The sequence below is a fragment of the Salvelinus alpinus genome, chromosome 3 (assembly GCF_045679555.1).
Source record: "Salvelinus alpinus chromosome 3, SLU_Salpinus.1, whole genome shotgun sequence".
In the NCBI taxonomy this organism is placed as follows: domain Eukaryota; kingdom Metazoa; phylum Chordata; class Actinopteri; order Salmoniformes; family Salmonidae; genus Salvelinus; species Salvelinus alpinus.
In genome coordinates, this window is record NC_092088.1 from 66,693,324 (window position 1) to 66,714,320 (window position 20,997).

Sequence of the window (20,997 nt, forward strand, 5' to 3'; positions counted from 1 at the left end):
GATACAGCCTGGACCTTACCGTGAAATGCTTACTTATAATGCAGTTAAAAAAATGTTTTTTATTTTTTTATTTTTTTTAAGTAACACAAAATAATACCAAGGCTATATACAGGGGGGTACCGGTACTCAATGCGTGAGGGTACAGGTTAGAAAGTAGGGTTTCCCAAACTCGGTCATGGGCACCCCTGGATTCACGTTTTGTTTTCTGCTCTAGAACATCACAGCTAATTCAAATAACGTGGATAACCAAAGCATATTTGAATCAGCTGTGTAGTGCTAGGGCAAAAAACAAAACTTGCACCCAGAGGGGCCCATGACCAAGTTTGGGAAACACTGCTATAAGGAACCCTAGTTAGATTAGTTTATCTTTGCAATTTCCAAAGCCTTCTGCCTGTAAGGCCACTTGAATTAGGTAGGCTATCATCCAAGTAAATATTTTTTGCCTTCGAATATTGATCTACCCCTGATAGCTAAATGTGTAGCCTGTAGTAGAGGTGCGATTTCAAGGTGCCCATAAAGTACCCTCAAAGGCAGGTCCCGGACAGAACCACCTGGCTCTGTAGTTCAGAACTGGACCGCTAGAGGTCCCGCTAGAACTGGAAATGTATTATTAATACAGACAAATAAGTAATGTACTGTGTGTGGCGCATTCAGTTACACTGAAATAATGTGGATACATAGATTTCTTTAATCCAGATTCTGCCCTCAACTAAATTTCAGAAAGTTTATTTATAATCCAGCTGTACCCCGATGCACATACGTTGAACATTGTGTGCAGAACATTTTGTGCATGAGCAGTGCGGATTTCCTTGTTTCGTCTCAATTTGCTGATAAAGTTGGGTGGATTGAAACGGCTGTCATGATGGCGGCTCCCATGTCGTGGAGGAGGCTTGTGTACTCTGTGTACACACCGGTCCTCACCGGGATTTTCACCCGAATATCAGACCGATTGTTCCGCACAAGGGATCGGAGGAGAGGGTAATATACGACTGTTGTAGACATGGATAAAAAAAGACAGACACTTTTTCTTCGTCAGACGTAATGACAGAGCTCTCATGTCTTGCCAGCGACGTGTGCTTACTGCCTGTCTTTACGTGCACAGTGTTTCCTGTTTTTTTTTTTCGCAATATCAATTTGATAGCTTGCGTCGAATATTATTGAAACATTTGTATGTTGCATTCGTTGATCTGATTGTCATTACTGTTGTGTGCAAATAGGTTAAATCTTACAACATAGCTACATGCTCAAGTCAAGGTTACATAATAAACACACGTGCAAGTCAAGTTCAGCCAGTAGATATAAACTTTGCAAAACATTCTCTGTAGGCTAGATATGCCGCGATATGAGACTTCCTTTCCAGTTTCTTTAGCCCTTATCTGTGAATTCGCCTCTTCCTCCTTGTGTTGTCAAGTCTCTGCGTGTAGAGTAAGAGTGACTCAGAAATTCTCAGAATGAGGACATATCTAAGGTCTTTTTGTGGTTTCCTGAAAACCTAAAGTAACAACGACTGTCAGATGTCTGTCCACAACTGCATATAGTATGCGTCAGTTTTACATCATTTTAAGTAGCTAATACCATAGTGCCTCACAGACAGTCTGTCTGGCCTAGGCATAGCTGTGAGTACCAAGGTCAGGGTTGTAGACTGTCATGCAGGAGTGAGATCAACCCTGGGCGGTCAAAACGACTCCTCATCCAGACTAGGGTTGCGTCCCAAATGGCACCAAATTCCCTATTTAGTGTACTACTTTTGACCAGGGCACGTAGTGAATAGAGTGCGATTTGGGACATAGCTGAGCTTTATCTTCATTCCTATAACCTGAGGTGGCTATCATGGCACCTAGACTAGCTAGGCTACATGGGACTCTTAATAATAATATGTGGTATTTGTATAGTTTTCAAGGACCAGTATAGCATGCTTATGGCCATAGACAGAACAGTTTTATCTCAATATTCATGGCACCCTAGAGGCTTGATTTGACAGATGATGGAGGCACTTGCATGTACAGTTGAAGTTGGAAGTTTACATACACTTAGGTTGGAGTCATTAAAACTCGTTTTTCAACCACTCCACAAATGTCTTGTTAACAAACAATAGTTTTGGCAAGTCGGTTAGGACATCTACTTTGCATGACACAAGTATTTTTTCCAAAAATTGTTTATAGACAGATTATTTCACTGTATCACAATTCCAGTGGGTCAGAAGTTTACATACACTAAGTTGACTGTGCCTTTAAACAGCTTGGAAAATTCCAGAAAATGATGTAAATTGGTGGTGTACCTGTGGATGTATTTCAAGGCCTACCTTCAAACTCAGTGCCTCTTTGCTTGACATCATGGGAAAATCAAAAGAAATCAGCCAAGTCTGGTTCATCCTTGGGCGCAATTTCCAAATGCCTGAAGGTACCACGTTCATCTGTACAAACAATAGTACGCAAGTATAAACATCATGGGACCACGCAGCCGTCATACCGCTCAGGAAGGAGACCCGTTCTGTCTCCTTGAGATGAATGTACTTTGGTGCAAAAAGTGCTAATCAATCCTAGAACAACAGCAAAGGACCTTGTGAAGATGCTGGAGGGAACTGGTACAAAAGTATCTACACTGCTCAAAAAAATAAAGGAAACACTTAAACAACACAATGTAACTCCAAGTCAATCACACTTCTGTGAAATCAAACTGTCCACTTAGGAAGCAACACTGATAAATTTCACATGCTGTTGTGCAAATGGAATAGACAAAAGGTGGAAATTATAGGCAATTAGCAAGACACCCCCAATAAAGGAGTGGTTCTGCAGGTGGTGACCACAGACCACTTCTCAGTTCCTATGCTTCCTGGCTGATGTTTTGGTCACTTTTGAATGCTGGCGGTGCTTTCACTCTAGTGGTAGCATGAGACGGAGTCTACAACCCACACAAGTGGCTCAGGTAGTGCAGCTCATTCAGGATGGCACATCAATGCGAGCTGTGGCAAGAAGGTTTGCTGTGTCTGTCAGCGTAGTGTCCAGAGCATGGAGGCGCTACCAGGAGACAGGCCAGTACATCAGGAGACGTGGAGGAGGCCGTAGGAGGGCAACAACCCAGCAGCAGGACCGCTACCTCCGCCTTTGTGCAAGGAGGAGCACTGCCAGAGCCCTGCAAAATGACCTCCAGCAGGCCACAAATGTGCATGTGTCAGCATATGGTCTCACAAGGAGGATCTCATCTCGGTACCTAATGGCAGTCAGGCTACCTCTGGCGAGCACATGGAGGGCTGTGCGGACCCACAAAGAAATGCCACCCCACACCATGACTGACCCACCGCCAAACCGGTCATGCTGGAGGATGTTGCAGGCAGCAGAACGTTCTCCACGGCGTTTCCAGACTCTGTCACGTCTGTCACATGTGCTCAGTGTGAACCTGCTTTCATCTGTGAAGAGCACAGGGCGCCAGTGGCGAATTTGCCAATCTTGGTGTTCTCTGGCAAATGCCAAACGTCCTGCACGGTGTTGGGCTGTAAGCACAACCCCCACCTGTGGACGTCGGGCCCTCATACCGCCCTCATGGAGTCTGTTTCTGACCGTTTGAGCAGACACATGCACATTTGTGGCCTGCTGGAGGTCATTTTTGCAGGGCTCTGGCAGTGCTCCTCCTTGCACAAAGGCGGAGGTAGCGGTCTTTGCCAGGACTGGCAAAAAGTGCTCTTGACTGACGAGTCGCGGTTTTGTCTCACCAGGGGTGATGGTCGGATTCGCGTTCATTGACGAAGGAATGAGCGTTACACCAAGGCCTGTACTCTGGAGTGGGATGGAGGTGGAGGGTCCATCATGGTCTGAGGCGGTGTCACAGCATCATCGGACTGAGCTTGTTGTCATTGCAGGCAATCTCAATGCTGTGCGTTACAGGGAAGACACCCTCCTCCCTCATGGTACCCTTCCTGTAGGCTCATCTTGACATGACCCTCCAGCATGACAATGCCACCAGCCATACTGCTCGTTCTGTGCGTGATTTCCTGCAAGACAGGAATGTCAGTCTTCTGCCATGGACAGTGACGAGCCCGGATCTCAATCCCATTGAGCACGTCTGGGACCTGTTGGATCGAAGGGTGAGGGCTAGGGCCAGAAATGTCCCCCCCCCCAGAAATGTCCAGGAACTTGCAGGTACCTTGGTGGAAGAGTGGGGTAACATCTCACAGCAAGAACTGGCAAATCTGGTGCAGTCCATGAGGAGGAGGTACACTGCAGTACTTAATGCAGCTGGTGGCCACACCAGATACTGGCTGTTGTTTTTTATTTTGACCCCCCCCCCCTGTTCAGGGACACATTATTCCATATACAGTGGGGAGAACAAGTATTTGATACACTGCCGATATTTGCAGGTTTTCCTACTTACAAAGCGTGTAGAGGTCTGCAATTTTTATCATAGGTACACTTCAACTGTGAGAGACGGAATCTAAAACAAAAATCCCGAAAATCACATTGTATGATTTTTAAGTAATTAATTTGCATTTTATTGCATGACATAAGTATTTGATCACCTACCAACCAGTAAGAATTCCGGCTCTCACAGACCTGTTAGTTTTTCTTTAAGAAGCCCTCCTGTTCTCCACTCATTACCTGTATTAACTGCACCTGTTTGAACTCGTTACCTGTATAAAAGACACCTGTCCACACACTCAATCAAACAGACTCCAACCTCTCCACAATGGCCAAGACCAGAGAGCTGTGTAAGGACATCAGGGATAAAATTGTAGACCTGCACAAGGCTGGGATGGGCTACAGGACAATAGGCAAGCAGCTTGGTGAGAAGGCAACAACTGTTGGCGCAATTATTAGAAAATGGAAGAAGTTCAAGATGACGGTCAATCACCCTCGATCTGGGGCTCCATGCAAGATCTCACCTCGTGGGGCATCAATGATCATGAGGAAGGTGAGGGATCAGCCCAGAACTACACGGCAGGACCTGGTCAATGACCTGAAGAGAGCTGGGACCACAGTCTCAAAGAAAACCATTAGTAACACACTACGCCGCCATGGATTAAAATCCTGCAGCGCACGCAAGGTCCCCCTGCTCAAGCCAGCGCATGTCCAGGCCCGTCTGAAGTTTGCCAATGACCATCTGGATGATCCAGAGGAGGAATGGGAGAAGGTCATGTGGTCTGATGAGACAAAAATAGAGCTTTTTGGTCTAAACTCCACTCGCCGTGTTTGGAGGAAGAAGAAGGATGAGTTCAACCCCAAGAACACCATCCCAACCGTGAAGCATGGAGGTGGAAACATCATTCTTTGGGGATGCTTTTCTGCAAAGAGGACAGGACGACTGCACCGTATTGAGGGGAGGATGGATGGGGCCATGTATCGCGAGATCTTGGCCAACAACCTCCTTCCCTCAGTAAGAGCATTGAAGATGGGTCGTGGCTGTGTCTTCCAGCATGACAACGACCTGAAACACACAGCCAGGGCAATTAAGGAGTGGCTCCGTAAGAAGCATCTCAAGGTCCTGGAGTGGCCTAGCCAGTCTCCAGACCTGAACCCAATAGAAAATCATTGGAGGGAGCTGAAAGTCCATATTGCCCAGCGACAGCCCCGAAACCTGAAGGATCTGGGGAAGGTCTGTATGGAGGAGTGGGCCAAAATCCCTGCTGCAGTGTGTGCAAACCTGGTCAAGAACTACAGGAAACGTATGATCTCTGTAATTGCAAACAAAGGTTTCTGTACCAAATATTACGTTCTGCTTTTCTGATGTATCAAATACTTATGTCATGCAATAAAATGCAAATTAATTACTTAAAAATCATACAATGTGATTTTCTGGATTTTTGTTTTAGATTCCGTCTCTCACAGTTGAAGTGTACTATGATAAAAATGACAGACCTCTACATGCTTTATAAGTAGGAAAACCTGCAAAATTGGCTGTGTATCAAATACTTGTTCTCCCCACTGTATGTTAGTCACATGTCTGTGGAACTTGTTCAGTTTTTCTCAGTTGTTGAATCTTCTTATGTTCATACAAATATTTACACGTTAAGTTTGCTGAAAATCAACACAGCTGACAGTGAGAGGACGTTTCTTTTTTTTGCTGAGTTTATTATTCTTACATTTCACATTCTTAAAATAAAGTGGCGATCCTAACTGACCTAAGACAGGGAATTTTTACTAGGATTAAGTGTCAGGAATTGTGAAACTGAGTTTAAATGTATTTGGCAAAGGTGTATGTGAACTTCCGACTTGAACTGTATTAATGGTCATATTAATTTGGGCACACCGTAGCAAAACGTTTAGAAGTGAAAAACGAAAATGAGCCTTTATTGTTCAAGTGGTCACTCCATGTTTTAGTTTGTTTTCTTCAGTTTGATGGGAATGAATGACACATTTGTCTGTCAATGCCTTCCTGACTGTGGGGTAAAGGAGGGAGGGAAGAGAGGAGGATTGTGTTGCCTGTTAGCAGTAATAAGAAACTGTTTGGATGGAAGACACATGATCTAAATTAACCCCCGGGACAAACACGTACAATGGCAGCCACACGTACTCACAACTAAAATGGCTTTCTTCTAGCTGTCACCGGTATGCCCCTATTGCACTAACTTTTTTTCATAAATTCCCCCAGCACATATCTCAGCTCTCTAAGATCTATCCTCATGATATTACCACTGTTCTACGAAGAGTGAAACTAGTGTGTTCTCTCTATAGACACTGTATTCCAGTGTACTTACACCCATCCAACCTTTGTCCAGTGGTAAAACAGGGGTAGTATTGTATACTTAATCTATATGGATAGGACACCGAGATGTTGGATCACCATAATAAAGATTATACTTCATAGCTTGTCTACCTGTTTATTAAAAAAAAAAAAATTAAGAAGCCTATATTCCCTTGTCTCTCCATTTGATAGGCTATGAATATCACGGAAGGCTATGCTTCATCGTTTTTATGCATGGCTTTTTCCAGATCAAACAATTAATGTTTTATCTCAGTTATTTGAATAGCCTAAAACCTTAAGGTAGCCAGAGGACTAATTATAAGCGAACAATATCAATAGCCGGGAAAATACCTCAATGCGAGTTTGAAAACCAAATTGTCAATCTATCCTCCTCCTAGGCCTATCATGAAAGACATGTTAAAGTTATGAACAGTAGCTTGTTTCCCAAATATTCTAGCCTATGAAGGTGTCCTAGTTGTTGTGGCTTTCAAAAATAACAGATGAAAGTCTATAGCCTAGACTATTCTCAATCACAGCTTTGAGGGATAGTACGAACAATATTATACATTTTTCTATTTTATTAGGCAAAAAAAGCAATTATTATCCAGTTCTGAAGACGGTAGACTGCTTCTATCCAGCCCATGATGAAGGCCTATAACCTAGCTCACTTCAGTAAGATGGCCCATTCCTCTTCACTGCTCCATCATGTGCGTGCGCACACACACCTGCTCTGCTTCTCCACCAGAAAGTAGTATTAGAGAAGATTTGCCATCGCCTGCACTTCGCCTCTGCCCAGGCTTTCAACATTATCTTTCGTCATGATTTGTCTAGTTGCATTTGAATTCGCACTATAGCCCAACGGTCATTAGCTGATTTAAAAAATATATATATATATATATATATATTTGGGGGAGTAGCCTCATAGGGGCGACATCATTGTATTGTTAGGTTCTAAATAAACAGAGTAAAAACTCAGTATGACTAGTAAAGCTCAAACCAGTTTATTCACCAACAGGGTCACACAGCTGCATAAGACAAAGACATACAGTTGAAGTCGGAAGTTTACATACACCTTAGCCAAATGCATTTAAACTCAGTTTTTCACAATTCCTGACATTTAATCCAAGTAAAAATTCCAAGTCTTATGTTAGTTAATGTTAGTTAGTCAGAATAATAGTAGAGAGAATGATTTATTTCAGCTTTCATCACATTCCCAGTGGGTCAGAAGTTTACATACACTCAATTAGTATTTGGTAGCATTGCCTTTAAATTGTTTAACTTGGGTCAAACGTTTCGGGTAGCCTTCCACAAGCTTCCCACAATAAGTTGGGTGCATTTTGGCCCATTCCTCCTGACTGAGCTGGTGTAACTGTAGGCCTCCTTCCTCACACACGCTTTTTCAGTTCTGCCAACATATTTTCTATGGGATTGAGGTCAGGGCTTTGATGGCCACTGCAATACCTTGACTTTGTTGTCCTTAAGCCATTTTGCCACAACTTTGGAAGTATGCTTGGGGTCATTGTTCATTTGGAAGACCCATTTGCGACCAAGCTTTAACTTCCTGACTGATGTCTTGAGATGTTGCTTCAATATATCCACATAATTTTCTTTCCTCGTTTTGCCATCTATTTTGTGTAGTCCCTCCTGCAGCAAAGCACCCCCACAAAAAATTTTTACATTTACATTTTTAGTCATTTAGCAGACGCTCTTATCCAGAGCGACTTACAGTAGAGTGCATACATTTTATTACATTTTTTACATACTGAGACAGGGATATCCCTACCGGCCAAACCCTCCCTACCGGCCAAATCCTCCCTAACCCAGACGACGCTATGCCAATTGTGCGTCGCCCCACGGATCTCCCGGTTGCGGCCGGCTGCGACAGAGCCTGGGCGCGAACCCAGCCCAGCCTGGGCGTGAACCCAGAGACTCTGGTGGCGCAGCTAGCACTGCGATGCAGTGCCCTAGACCACTGCGCCACCCGGGAGATGTGCCACCCCCTGTGCTTCATGGTTGGGATGGTGTTCTTCGACTTGCAAGCCTCCCCCTTTTTCCTCCAAACATAACGATGGTCATTATGGCCAAACAGTTCTATTTTTGTTTCATCAGACCTGGGGACATTTCTCCAAAAGTACAATCTTTGTCCCCATGTGCAGTTGCAAATCGTAGTCTGGCTTTTTTATGGCAGTTTTGGAGCAGTGGCTTCTTCCTTGCTGAGCGGCCTTTCAGGTTATGTCGATATAGGACTCGTTTTACTGTGGATAAAGATACTTTTGTACCTGTTTCCTCCAGCATCTTCACAAGGTCCTTTGCTGCTGTTCTGGGATTGATTTGCCCTTTTCGCACCAAGGTACGTTCATCTCTAGGAGACAGAAGACGTCTCCTTCCTGAGTGGTATGATGGCTGCGTATTCCCATTGTGTTTATACTTGCGTACTATTGTTTGTACAGATGAACGTGGTACCTTCAGGCATTTGGAAATTGCTCCCAAGGATGAACCAGACTTGTGGGGGTCTATAATATAAAATAAACTTTTTTTTCTGAGGTCTTGGCTGATTTCTTTTGATTTCCCCATGATGTCAAGCAAAGATGCACTGAGTTTGAAGGTAGGCCTTGAAATACATCCATAGGTACACCTCCAATTGACTAAAATCATGTCAATTAGCCTATCAGAAGCTTCTAAAGCCATGACATAATTTTCTGGAATTTTCCAAGCTGTTTAAAGGCACAGTCAACTTAGTGTTTGAACTTCTGACCCACTGGAATTGTGATATAGTGAAATAATCTGTCTGTAAACAACAAAAACATGTTCTGCATTCCCCTCTCTCTCTTAGTGTAGTGAGTTGATTTTAAGGATATTTCAAGTTTATAAGTCAGAACCCATCAGTATATCACAATGTTTTCCAGCTATAGACAAATTTCCCTCCATCTCTTTCTCTTTCCCTCCACGTCTCCCCACCCCCTACCTCTCTCTCTTCCAGGTCATCCGTGTTGCTCTTAGCCCCTCTCCTAGCGGAGGCAGACCCCTCTCCCCTTCCTGTCTTCAGGTCCCCTGGCTCGACTGGAGTTCAGGGCACCGATGGCCTCCGTGCCCGCTTCCGCTGGATGGCAGAACACGTGCCCGCCTTCAGGGTGCCCGGCACACACATCCACATCCTCACATCCCCTGACCAGTTCTACCACACCATGAAGGTAAGGTGTGTGTGTGGTGGAAGCTTTCTCTAAATCATGTGATGTACTAAAAAAGAGGGTGTAATAAACCAAAAATTAGGAAAGGAAATAATTGATTGTTCCCTCCAACACAGTGTGCTCTTTATACCACAGTGGCGCTCAACTGTGTGTGTGTTTGTATCTTTCCGTGGTTGACTATTTGTTTGAATTGCTTACAGGATGTGTGAGTTTGTGATAATGCTTGAGTCACCGGCATCAACCCTTTCGGGCACAGCAACAACAACAAAAAGCTGTTTATTTGGCTGTGTGGGAACATTAGGAAACAGTGCATGTGACTCACCTGATTGAGAAATAATGACTAGGCTGGAAGAATATCAGGCTCTGTGTGTTTGACGTCTTTGAATTTTATTTGGAGGGAGTTCAAGCCCCCTGATGAAGCCCTCTAGTTTGTGTCCTGTAATGCCTGAATCTACTGTAATTTATTGTTTTTTTCTGTTCAGGCTCGTATAAAGACGGCTAAGAGGCGGGTGGTGATGGCCTCCCTGTATCTGGGTACAGGGCCGCTGGAACAGGAGTTGGTGGACTGTATGCAGGAAGCTCTGGAGCGTTCACAGGAGGGTGACAACCCCGACCTGCAGGTTTCCATTCTACTTGACTACACTCGTGGCTCACGAGGTAGGAGTGTGTGTGAGGGAGAAAGCCATATTACTCTTACAAAGTTGTCTGTTTGTAACCCTTCTCTCTGTCGGTCTAGGTAAGACTAACTCTAGAAGCATGTTGCTGCCGTTGCTGAAGCAGTACAGCAGTCAGATGCGTGTATCTCTGTACCATACCCCTGACCTGAGAGGGCTGCTCCGGCTCCTGGTCCCACAGCGCTTCAACGAGACCATCGGGGTACAGCACATCAAAGCTTACCTGTTTGATGACGACCTCATCATCAGCGGGTACACGCTCACGAAAAACAGTTGGTGTTTTTCTCATACAGTAGCTGATGTTTTTTTGGCGTCTCTCGTTCAACCTTGTCTCTCTGTCCTTCACTCTCCGTCTCTCCTCCCTCCTTCCGCAGGGCCAACCTGAGTGACTCGTACTTCACCAACAGACAGGACCGCTACGTGCTCCTGGAGAACTGTGGGGAGGTGGCCGACTTCTTCTCTGATCTGGTGGGCGCCGTGGGTGACGTGTCGTTACAGCTACAGACCGACAACTCTGTGAGCATGATGTACGGCATGGTGCACCCCTACAGAGGTATAAAACGCACACATAACACAGAGGTAACACACACACAGACCCTAAGTGTGTAACTCCTTGCTCAGTTCTGCCCGCACACTCATAATGTGGTGGTGTTGGAAAGGTTAATGGAATCAGATTGGCTGCATTTGTAGTCTGGTTCCAGTTCAGACACACGGTGAAATCAGCGAACTGGCATGTGTGTGAATGAGAGAGTGGGAGGCAGGCGAGAGAGCTGAATGACACGTCTGCAGAACTGGACCGCAGTTGGCACGGAGACCAGAAATAGAGCAGTGATGTCAGAGTTGCTGGTAAGCAGTACGGAGTGGGAAGACACACACACTCTAATCATTAGTGAATGAAGTTCCCCAGCTGAAGGGGAGCGTTAACTTTAAATGCACGTCTTTAGAATGAACTCAAATGCTGAACTTACAGGTACCCCTCTCTCACTCCTTCCCCTCCCTCACTCCTCTCTCTCCGAGTCATGTCTGTGCGTTACCCCAGCCGCCAGGCGTAGTCCAGATATTGACCCACAGCCGTCATGCCCAGAACTAAATTACCTACTGTACTTTATGCACTCACCTGCTCTACTGCACACTGTGTGTGTGTGTGTGTGTGTGTGTGTGTGTGTGTGTGTGTGTGTGTGTGTGTGTGTGTGTGTGTGTGTGTGTGTGTGTGTGTGTGTGTGTGTGTGTGTGTGTGTGTGTGTGTGTGTGTGTGTGTGTGTGTGTGTGTGTGTGTGTGTGTGTGTGTGTGTGAGAAAGATGTCATTCAACGTTTGCTGCAGTGTATGGTTAAGGCTAGAATCCTTCATCGAAACAATAATAAAGGGGTCACCCCCCTCATGTGTTTTGGTAAAAAGCTTAGGGATGGGCCTGGAGAAAGTTGACACCCTTAAATTCATAGACATCGCTATGGTTGCTAGGACTGACCATGATACCGACATTATAATTTTGACCATGTTTTTTTGTTTAACTAAGGTCATGAGGCATTTATAAGTCATGTTCTTCATGAATTAATTGATGTGTGTGTATATATCATTAATTTAGAAATCCTAAAATGGATTCTAGCTTTAACCAGGTCGGTCTGTTTCCTCTTCTCTTACATCACTACATTCTTTTGTCACTAGGCAACAGGGATGAATTTTCGGCGTCGGCTCGGCAACACATCATGGAGGTGGTCAACACGGCTCATGCACGGCAACACATCGCCGAATCAGAACGTTTAGTGCGGGAGAGCGAGGGGGAGGAAGGAGGGAAGGAGGATACTTGGGTTTTTCCTCTGGTTCAGATGAAACCTCTGGGAATACAGGTGGATGAGCAGGTCACACAGGTGGGTACACAGACATGCACCTGGATACCACTACCCTCACCAACTAATATTGGACAAACAACTCCCATTGCACATGTTATCTTGGGATGTTTTTGTCTTTTTTGTTCATGTGTGACTTAAAAATGTAAATGTGGCCACTACATCTGAACTTCACCTTATTTCCTTGTAGCGTTTGCTGACTGATGCAGGTCCCGGTGCGACGGTGTTTCTGACGTCGGGGTATTTCAACCTGACCAGGGCCTACATGTCGCTGGTTCTCGGGCTGGGCGCCGACTACCGGATCCTCACCGCCTCCCCGGAGGTCAACGGGTTTTTCGGCGCCAAGGGCATTGCCGGAGAGATCCCAGCCGCCTACATCCACATTGCCAGACAGTTCTACAGCAAAGTGTGTCAGCTGGGACAGCAGGAGAGGGTTCACCTCCACGAGTACCACAGAGCACAATGGACCTTCCACGCCAAGGGTGGGTGACACGCAGAGAAAGTAGAATACACACACAATATAACCCTTGGCCTGAGAGCCTAGATTGATTCTACTCCGTTGTGATTAGTTCTGTTTGGCTGTGAGTTATGCCAGGTAGTGATGTGATTGTTGTTGCTATGATGTGCCACGGTCAGAGAGTGAGCTTCTGGGAAGCCGAGGGTGTGTCCCAAATGGCACCCTATTTCCTATATAGTGCACTAAACTTTTGACCAGAGCTCTATGTGCCCTGGTCAAAAGTAGTTCACTATTTTGGGAATAGGGTGCCCTTTGGGACTCGCACAGAGTGTCTATTCCAGTCTGACAGACAGATTAGCTGGACCACGTTCTACTGTTCTGTTCTCTGGCTCTGCTGTTCTGTCCCTGTGGTAAGCTAGACATGTTGCGGGAGTGACAACGGCTTGTCAAGTCATTCACCCTTAGCCCCGGGCCAAGGAAACACACACACACACACACACACAGTCATTTCTGGGTTTTGATGGACTTCGGGGGTTTCTGTGCTTTAGTGTGTTCTTTATATTTGTGGGCGTGGGAAATGGGAACCAAAATCCCCATTTGAAACGGCTTATAAACAATGCTCTGACAAATGATATCTAAACTACTGCCAACATGCACTTCTCTTTCGCTGATACTTATAGAATAAAAAGGCAATGTGTCCAAAATAAATCATATTTGACTTGAAACTGAAATGTTAGTGATGCATTAGTAGCTAGGTAAGTTGTTTTTTTTTTCTTCAAAAGACCAGTCTTTGAAAAAATGTAGGGGAGAGCGGGAAATGAACACACACAGTGAAGAGAAGTCCCTTTTATTAGATGAAGCAGGGCGGGTCGGCGGTTTCCCGTAAGCACAGCAAGCACTGCAGGAGCGAGAACAGTGGGGGAGAACACACACAGCACCCAGCTGGGAGAGAATCAATGACCATTAGAGTAGAGCAGACCCTGACCCCCAGCTGCAGAACAAATCACTGATATGGGGAAACTACTCCCCTCTTTCCTTCCTCCACCAATATCTCTCTCGTGTGTGTGTGTGTGCACGCAGGGTTGTGGTACTACCTACGGGGGCAAGTGCGGCCATGCCTGACACTGATTGGGTCTCCTAACTTTGGCTATCGCTCTGTGCACCGGGACCTGGAGGCCCAGATCGCCATAGTAACAGAGAACCAGGTACTACAGGCCCAGCTGCAGGAGGTAGGCCATTCAAACTGAAAACTTTATTTAAACGGACTTGATGGCTCGATACTGTGGCTCTGCTTTATACAGCTCTCAACCAAAGGCCTGTCTACAAAATTCAACTGGTCTGATAGTTCCTGGTATAATAAACTATGCTGAGCTGGCATATGCAATGCAGACTGAGATCGAGCTTGGAGGGAAACTTGTTCAGCAACTTGTGCTACATTTCTGTATGTGAGACAGTGGGAGCTGATGTATGGCTATACTATGGCCTTCAATTTTAATGTGCTGTGTTTACCTGCCACTCCCCTTCATACACACATTATTTATTTATCTTTCTGCTTCTCTACATCCCGATCGCTGTCTCTCTATCACCCACACAGGAGCAGGAGCTGTTGTACCAGAGGTCTACCGAGGTGTCCAGCTCTACGTTCCAGCAGCCAGACCGCCACGTCAAACTGTGGGTCAAACTGCTTACTCCCCTCATCAAGAACTTCTTCTGAGAGACACCTCCTAACACAGGTACCACACGCAGACAAGAGCGCACAGGCACACAGTGTACTAACCCAACACAGGTACCACTCCCACTGAACGATCATCTCTTAGTCACGCACAGAAGTAGACGCTGTCTAGAATGGCAGAATGTCCTCAGTTACTGCTGTGTGTACCAGCCCTCAACCCAAACTCCAATCCTAGATTCCAATCTAGCCCTGCCCTAGGCCGCATCAACCTCCGAAACTAAACCGAGCTACCCCTGCTTGAATCCTACCCCCACTGCCCTTACCACACAGACCTTTATCCATTGTACATGTAGGGGACACTCCCTCAATGTCCCGGCTCTGAGAGAAACTCTCTGGCCTTTGATCCCTCAGCTGAGTGCATCAACATTCTGCAGTTAGCATCTGGACCCATTCAGCTGTGCGAGAGTGAGTGAGAAAGGAATGTGACAGCGTGTTTCCCTCCTCCCACTAGTTAAATCCCCTCTCATTATGGCATTGTGGTGATGATTTGACAGATGGCGTATGCAGTGTACGAGACAGTGGGGTCAGAGGGAGGATAAGAGGGTGACCTGATTTGTGTTCAAACGGGGATGTAGATTTGCCTTATGTCACAGCCACATGGCTTTGAGCAAGAAATTGACTGTCAGGAGTTACATGGACTTGACATGGAAAGAGTCATTGTGGGCGGTTTTGAAAACTAAGGTAGGAACATATTTTTCCTTCACAAACTTCTGTACTGTGAAGTTATTCTGAATATACGTTTCATATTATCACGGCAAAGCACTATATATTCTCATGTTTTGTTGCTGTAGCCTACATTGATTTATTTTAAGTTATATTTCAATATTGTGATATTTGGTCTTCTGCTACATTGGTATCTTAAATTACACTTAACAAAAATATAAACGCAACATGTAAATTGTTGGACCTATGTTTCATTAGCTGAAATAAAAGATCCCAGAAATGTTCCATATGCACAAAAAAGATAATTTCTCTCAAATGTTGTGCACATTTGTTTTACATCCCTGTTAGTGAGTATTTCTCCTTTGCCCAGATAATCCATCCACTTGACAGGTGTGCCATATGAAGAAGCTGATTTTAACAGCATTATAATTACACAGGTGTAATTCTGTCGCAACACAATGCCACAGATGTCTTAAGTTGAGGGAGCATGCAATTGTCATGTTGACTGCAGAAATGTCCTCCAGAGCTGTTGCCAGAAAATTGAATGTTCATTTCTCTACCAAAAGCCTCCTCCAACGTTGTTGTTTTTTTTAGAGAATTTATCAGTACGTCCAACCGACCTCACGATCGCAGGCCACTAGAAGCCATGCCAGCCCAGGACCTCCACATCCGGCTTCTTCACCTGCAGAATTGTCTGAGACCAGCTGATGAAACTGTGGGTTTGCACAACCGAAGAATTTCTGCACAAACTGTCCAGATGTCTCAGGGAAGCTCATCTGCATACTCGTCGTCCTCACCAGGGTCTTGAACTGACTGCAGTTTGGCATTTTGTTACTTTACAGCCTTATTCTAAGATTAAACATCAATCAATCTACACACAATACCCCATAATGACAAAGCGAAAAACATATTTTTACAAATGTATTAAAAATAAAAACAAATCACATTTACTTAAGAATTCAGACCCTTTGCTATGAGACTCAAAATTGAGCTCCGGTGCATCGTGTTTCCATTGATCATCCTTGAGATGTTTCTACAACTTGATTGAACATGTTTTGGAAAGGCGCGCACACACCTGTGTGTGTGTGTGTGTGTGTGTGTGTGTATATATATAAGGTCCCACAGTTGACAGTGCATGTCAGAGCAAAAACCAAGCCATGAGATCGAAGGAATTATACTTAGAGCTCCGAGACAGGATTGTGTCAAGGCACAGATCTGGGGAAGGGTACCAAAACATTTCTGCAGCATTGAAGGGCACCAAGAACAGTGGCCTCCATTATTCTTAAATGGAAGAAGTTTGGAACCACCAAGACTTTTCCTAGAGCTGGCTGCACGGCCAAACTGAGCAATCGGGGGAGAAGGGTCTTGGTCAGGGAGGTGACCAAAAATTTGATCGTCACTCTCTCAGAACTGCAGAGGGAAGGACAACCACCTCTGCAGAACGCCACCAATCAGGCCTTTATGGTTGTGGCCAGACGGAAGCTATTCCTCAGCAAAAGGCACATGACGGCCAGCTTGGAGTTTGCCAAAAGGCACCGAAAGGACTCTCAGACCATGAGAAACAAGATTCTCTGGTCTGATGAAGCCAAGATTGAACTCTTTGGCCTGAATGCCAAGCGTCACGTCTGGAGGAAACCTGGCATCATCCTGACAATGAAGCATAGTGGTGGCAGCATGCTGTGGGTGGTGTTTTTCAGCGGCAGGGACTGGGAGACTAGTCACGATCGAGGGAAAGATGAACGGACAGATCCTTTGATTAAAAACCTGCTCCAGAGCACTCAGGACCTCAGACTGGGGTGAAGGACCCCCAGCCATAGCCCAGACTTGAACCCGATCTAAACATCCTCTGAGACCTGAAAATGGCTGTGCAGCGACGCTCCCCATCCATCCTGACAGAGCTTGAGAGGATCTGCAGAGAAGAATGGGACAAACTCTCCAAATACAGGTGTGCCAAGCTTGTAGCGTCATATCCAAGAAGACTCGAGGCTGTAGTTGCTGCCAAAGGTGCTTCATCAAAGTACTGAGTAAAGGGTCTGAATACATATGTAAATGTGATATTCCTGAATTTTATTGTTACTGTGGTACATTTGCAAAAATGTGTATCTGTTTTTACTGTGTCATGGTGTATTGTGTGTAGATTGGGGGGGGACTATTTAATTCCTTTTAGAATATGGCTGTAACGTAACAAAATGTGGGGAAAAGTGAAGGGGTCTGAATAGTTCCCGAATGCACTGTATGCATATGGCGGGTGTTCTGTATGCATCGCCCAGTGTCTGTGACATCAAAATGTTGCTGTAAATTGATGTCTTCAAATAAGAAATTCGGACTTGTGTAAGCCCCACTGCTATACTCAAGTATGTGGGCTATAGGCTATGGGTCAGTTTCAAGATGGAGCCAATTGAGATGCTCACCTTGTTTTCTAGCTCCTAAGCAACTTTTTAAAATTATTATTATTATTATATATCATTTTTTGTTGTTATTTCTCACATTATTAGCCCAAAACATTTCAGAGCGGCGGTAACTCACCAGAATTTCAACCAGATACAAGCATTTCGATACAGCTGCAAAAACATCTGCTGAATATGTGAATGCGACCAATTAAAATAGATTTTATGCAAATAGTGGGTGTTCTGCAGTGATGTCTACAATGCTTTGAATTAATCACCACCTTGTAGCTCGCTGTCAATTTCACCCCCATAGATAGTCCTCTATTTGGCTGTTTACGCTGTCTGCTGCGCTGCTACATGTGTGTTTGTCACGTCTCATGAGCCACCTGGATAACAGCGCCCGTTTTGCACTCACTGTGATCCGGGACCTCCAGATTTACAAATTAGCACTGATCGTATCGTTTTGACATCGCAATATTTTTGCATTAGTGACTGTACTTGCACCAAAACGCCAGTATTTTTCCTTCATAGCTTGTTTTCCATCTTTGTTAATAGGGAGCCAATTTTGTATTCAGCACTTTTTTTAAAAAAAATTTTTTCTTAACTGATCAAAACTTTTGTTTTATCATGGCTCTCTCTTGTCCAGCTGCAGCGGACATATGGTTTGGAACATCGCATCGCTGTAAAATCACAGTATGGACTTGCAATGCATAGAGAATCGTAATACATATCGTGTCGGCACAAGTATTGTGAGGTCCCTGGCAATCCCAACCCCACTGTGGTATCTGGTACAGTGCCTTTAGGAAGTATTCATTACCCTTGACCTATTACACTTTTTTTTGTGTTACAGATGGAATTCAAAATTGAATAAATAATTTGTATCAGGTCTTGCCATAGATTTTCAAGTAGATTTAAGTCAACTAACTCAGCCACTCGCTGTCGTGTAAGCAACTCCAATGTAGATTTGGCCTTGTTTTAGGTTATTGTCCTGCATAAAGGTGAATTCATCGCCCAGTGTCTGTTAGAAAGCTGACACAACCAGGTTTTCCTCTAGGATTTTTGCCTTTTGCTTAGCTCCATTCAGTTTTTTATTTTATTTTTTATCATGTAAAACTCACCAGTCCTTAATGGTTACAAGCATACCCATAACATGATGCACCCACCACTATGCTTGAAAATATGTGTAGTGGTACTCTGTATTGTATTTGCTGCAAACATATATTTTTGTCCTGAATATTAAGTGTTAATTGCTTTGCCACATTTTTTGCAGTCTTACTTTAGTGCCTTGTTGCAAACAGGATGTATGTTTTTGAATATTTTTATTCTGTACCGGCTTCCTTCATTTCACTCTATCAATTAGGTTAGTATTATGAAGTAACTACGTTGTTGATCTATCCTCAGTTTTATCCCATCACAGCCATTAAACTCTGTTTTTAAAGTCACCATTGGCTTCATGGTGAAATCCTTGAACGGTTTCCTTCCTCTCCGGCAACTGAGTTTGGAAGGACATCTGAATCTTTGTAGTGACTGGGTGTATTGATATACCATCCAAAGTGTAATTAATAACTTCACCCTGCTCAAAGGGATATTCGATGTCTCTTCTTTTTTTTTACCCATTTTCCAATGGATGCCCTTTGCGAGGCATTGGAAAACCTCCCTGGTCTTTGTTGTTGAAGCTGTGTTCAAATTGCCCTGCTTGACTGTGAGACCTTACAATTAGCTGTATGTGTGGGATACAGAGATGAGGTAGTAATTCAAAAATCCTGTTGAACACGTATTCCACACATAATAAGTTCTGTGAACTCACTGTGACTTGTTAAGCAAATGTTTACTCCTGAACTTATTTAGGCTTGACATAACAAAGGGGTTGAAAACTTATTGACTCAAGACATTTCAGCTTTTCATTTTTAATTCATTTGTAAAACGAAAAACAATAATTATATTTCGATATTATGGGGGGGGGGGTGTAGCCCAGTGACAAAAATAATATATTTAATCCATTTTAAATTCAGTATGTAACACAACATAACGTGGAAAAAGTCCAGGTGTGAACTTTCTGAAGGCACTGTAAGTCTGTGGTTGAAGTATTTAACTGCTATCTGGTGATCTGGCAGAGGAAAAATCAACACTAGCTCTAACAATAGCTGAGGTGTTAAAGATAGATTTTCTTATCTACAGGAGTTCTATTGTTACTGTGCTAACAGTAGGCTGGAAGCTCGCCAATAAACAAACCTCACTTTCCCATTCAAAGGGTTATCACTGAGGTGTGTGTGTGTGCTAGCCATGATGGTACAGGTTGCCCTCTGAGCTTCCTAGGAACCGTGGGACCGTGAATAAGATGTACTGTGATAGTGGAGGTTTTTTTCCAGGCCGTTTTTCAACACACATCCTCTTACCTCACTGTAATCAGCATCACATCTCTCCAATAGACATGGATGACAAATGTTTTAAATTGTTTTTTGTTTTTTTAGAAACATTGTTTTTGTTATTTTAAAGTATTTCAAATGAAAGTACTTCAGTCTTTTTTTTATTTTTTCTCTCTCTCAGGAAGCAGACTGTGGCCAATACCCACTTGGCAGGCTTCTCCTTGGTCTTGAGGTTGAAGGTCCAGGTGGTGGGGCCCCTCATACAGGTCTTGTTGATGGGACACTCCTCGTACACGTTCTTGGTCTCCTGATGGTCCACCGGTACCGCCTTGATGAAGATCGGCATGTTGGGGGTCAGCTCCTTCAGACGAGCGTCCGCTATCATCCCCATCTGGGTGTCCCAGCGCGCCCCTGCACACACACACACTGTATAAAGGGTTGAACTCTAAACATAGAAATATCTGTCATCGCTCCATCCCCTGTGACTGACCCTTCATCGCCACATTGTGTGTTTGTGTGTATCTACAAACGGATCCCTTAGTTTACCAATGCCTGAGATATAGTACTGAGTTTTTACTGCTGTGTGTTTTCATTGAACTATAAACATTCGCTACATATAGACCAACAGGAGGAACTGTAGCACAGGATGTTTTGTACATTCAATAAACTCTCATTAGTTCTGTATTGACAGAGTGGAATCTGGTACATGAGTCTGTGACTGTAAATAGCCAGGTGTGTCTGAAATTGAATATACAAGTGTGTGTGTGGAGTGTTGCGATCCCTGGAGGAGCCTTAAAGTGAAAATCTACTTAAATATATTTTATATTTTTCTTCATGATGTGGCTGGTGACACTTTGCTTCTTGAAAACTTGACTGCTGACATGCAAAACATTTTGGGACCATATCAACAGTGGACTAATGAAAAAATACCTAAAGATAGTTTTTGAGTGGATTTTCCCTTTAAGGACTATTGAGAGATGAACTGAAGTATTAGTGTTTACTACTCTAT

At 44.2% G+C, this 20,997-nt stretch overlaps 1 protein-coding gene across 2 annotated transcripts; it reads left to right on the top strand.

Annotated features, from left to right (window-relative positions):
- The first annotated feature begins 701 nt into the window (after positions 1 to 701).
- LOC139571182 (CDP-diacylglycerol--glycerol-3-phosphate 3-phosphatidyltransferase, mitochondrial-like) lies at positions 702 to 20,672 on the top strand. 2 transcript variants are annotated; one of them, XM_071393801.1, is made up of 10 exons: positions 702 to 978; positions 9,656 to 9,866; positions 10,346 to 10,520; positions 10,600 to 10,789; positions 10,912 to 11,090; positions 12,202 to 12,404; positions 12,574 to 12,865; positions 13,921 to 14,069; positions 14,435 to 14,573; positions 15,830 to 15,967. In XM_071393801.1, the coding sequence occupies exons 1-9, from the start codon at positions 791 to 793 to the stop codon at positions 14,552 to 14,554; spliced, it is 1,707 nt and encodes a 568-aa protein (XP_071249902.1). In that variant the 5' UTR covers positions 702 to 790; the 3' UTR covers positions 14,555 to 14,573; positions 15,830 to 15,967. The 2 variants fall into 2 exon arrangements, with proteins under 2 accessions (XP_071249902.1, XP_071249901.1); XM_071393800.1 differs by lacking the exon at positions 15,830 to 15,967 and adding an exon at positions 20,170 to 20,672 and having other exon boundaries at positions 703 to 978.
- The last annotated feature ends 325 nt before the right edge of the window (positions 20,673 to 20,997 follow it).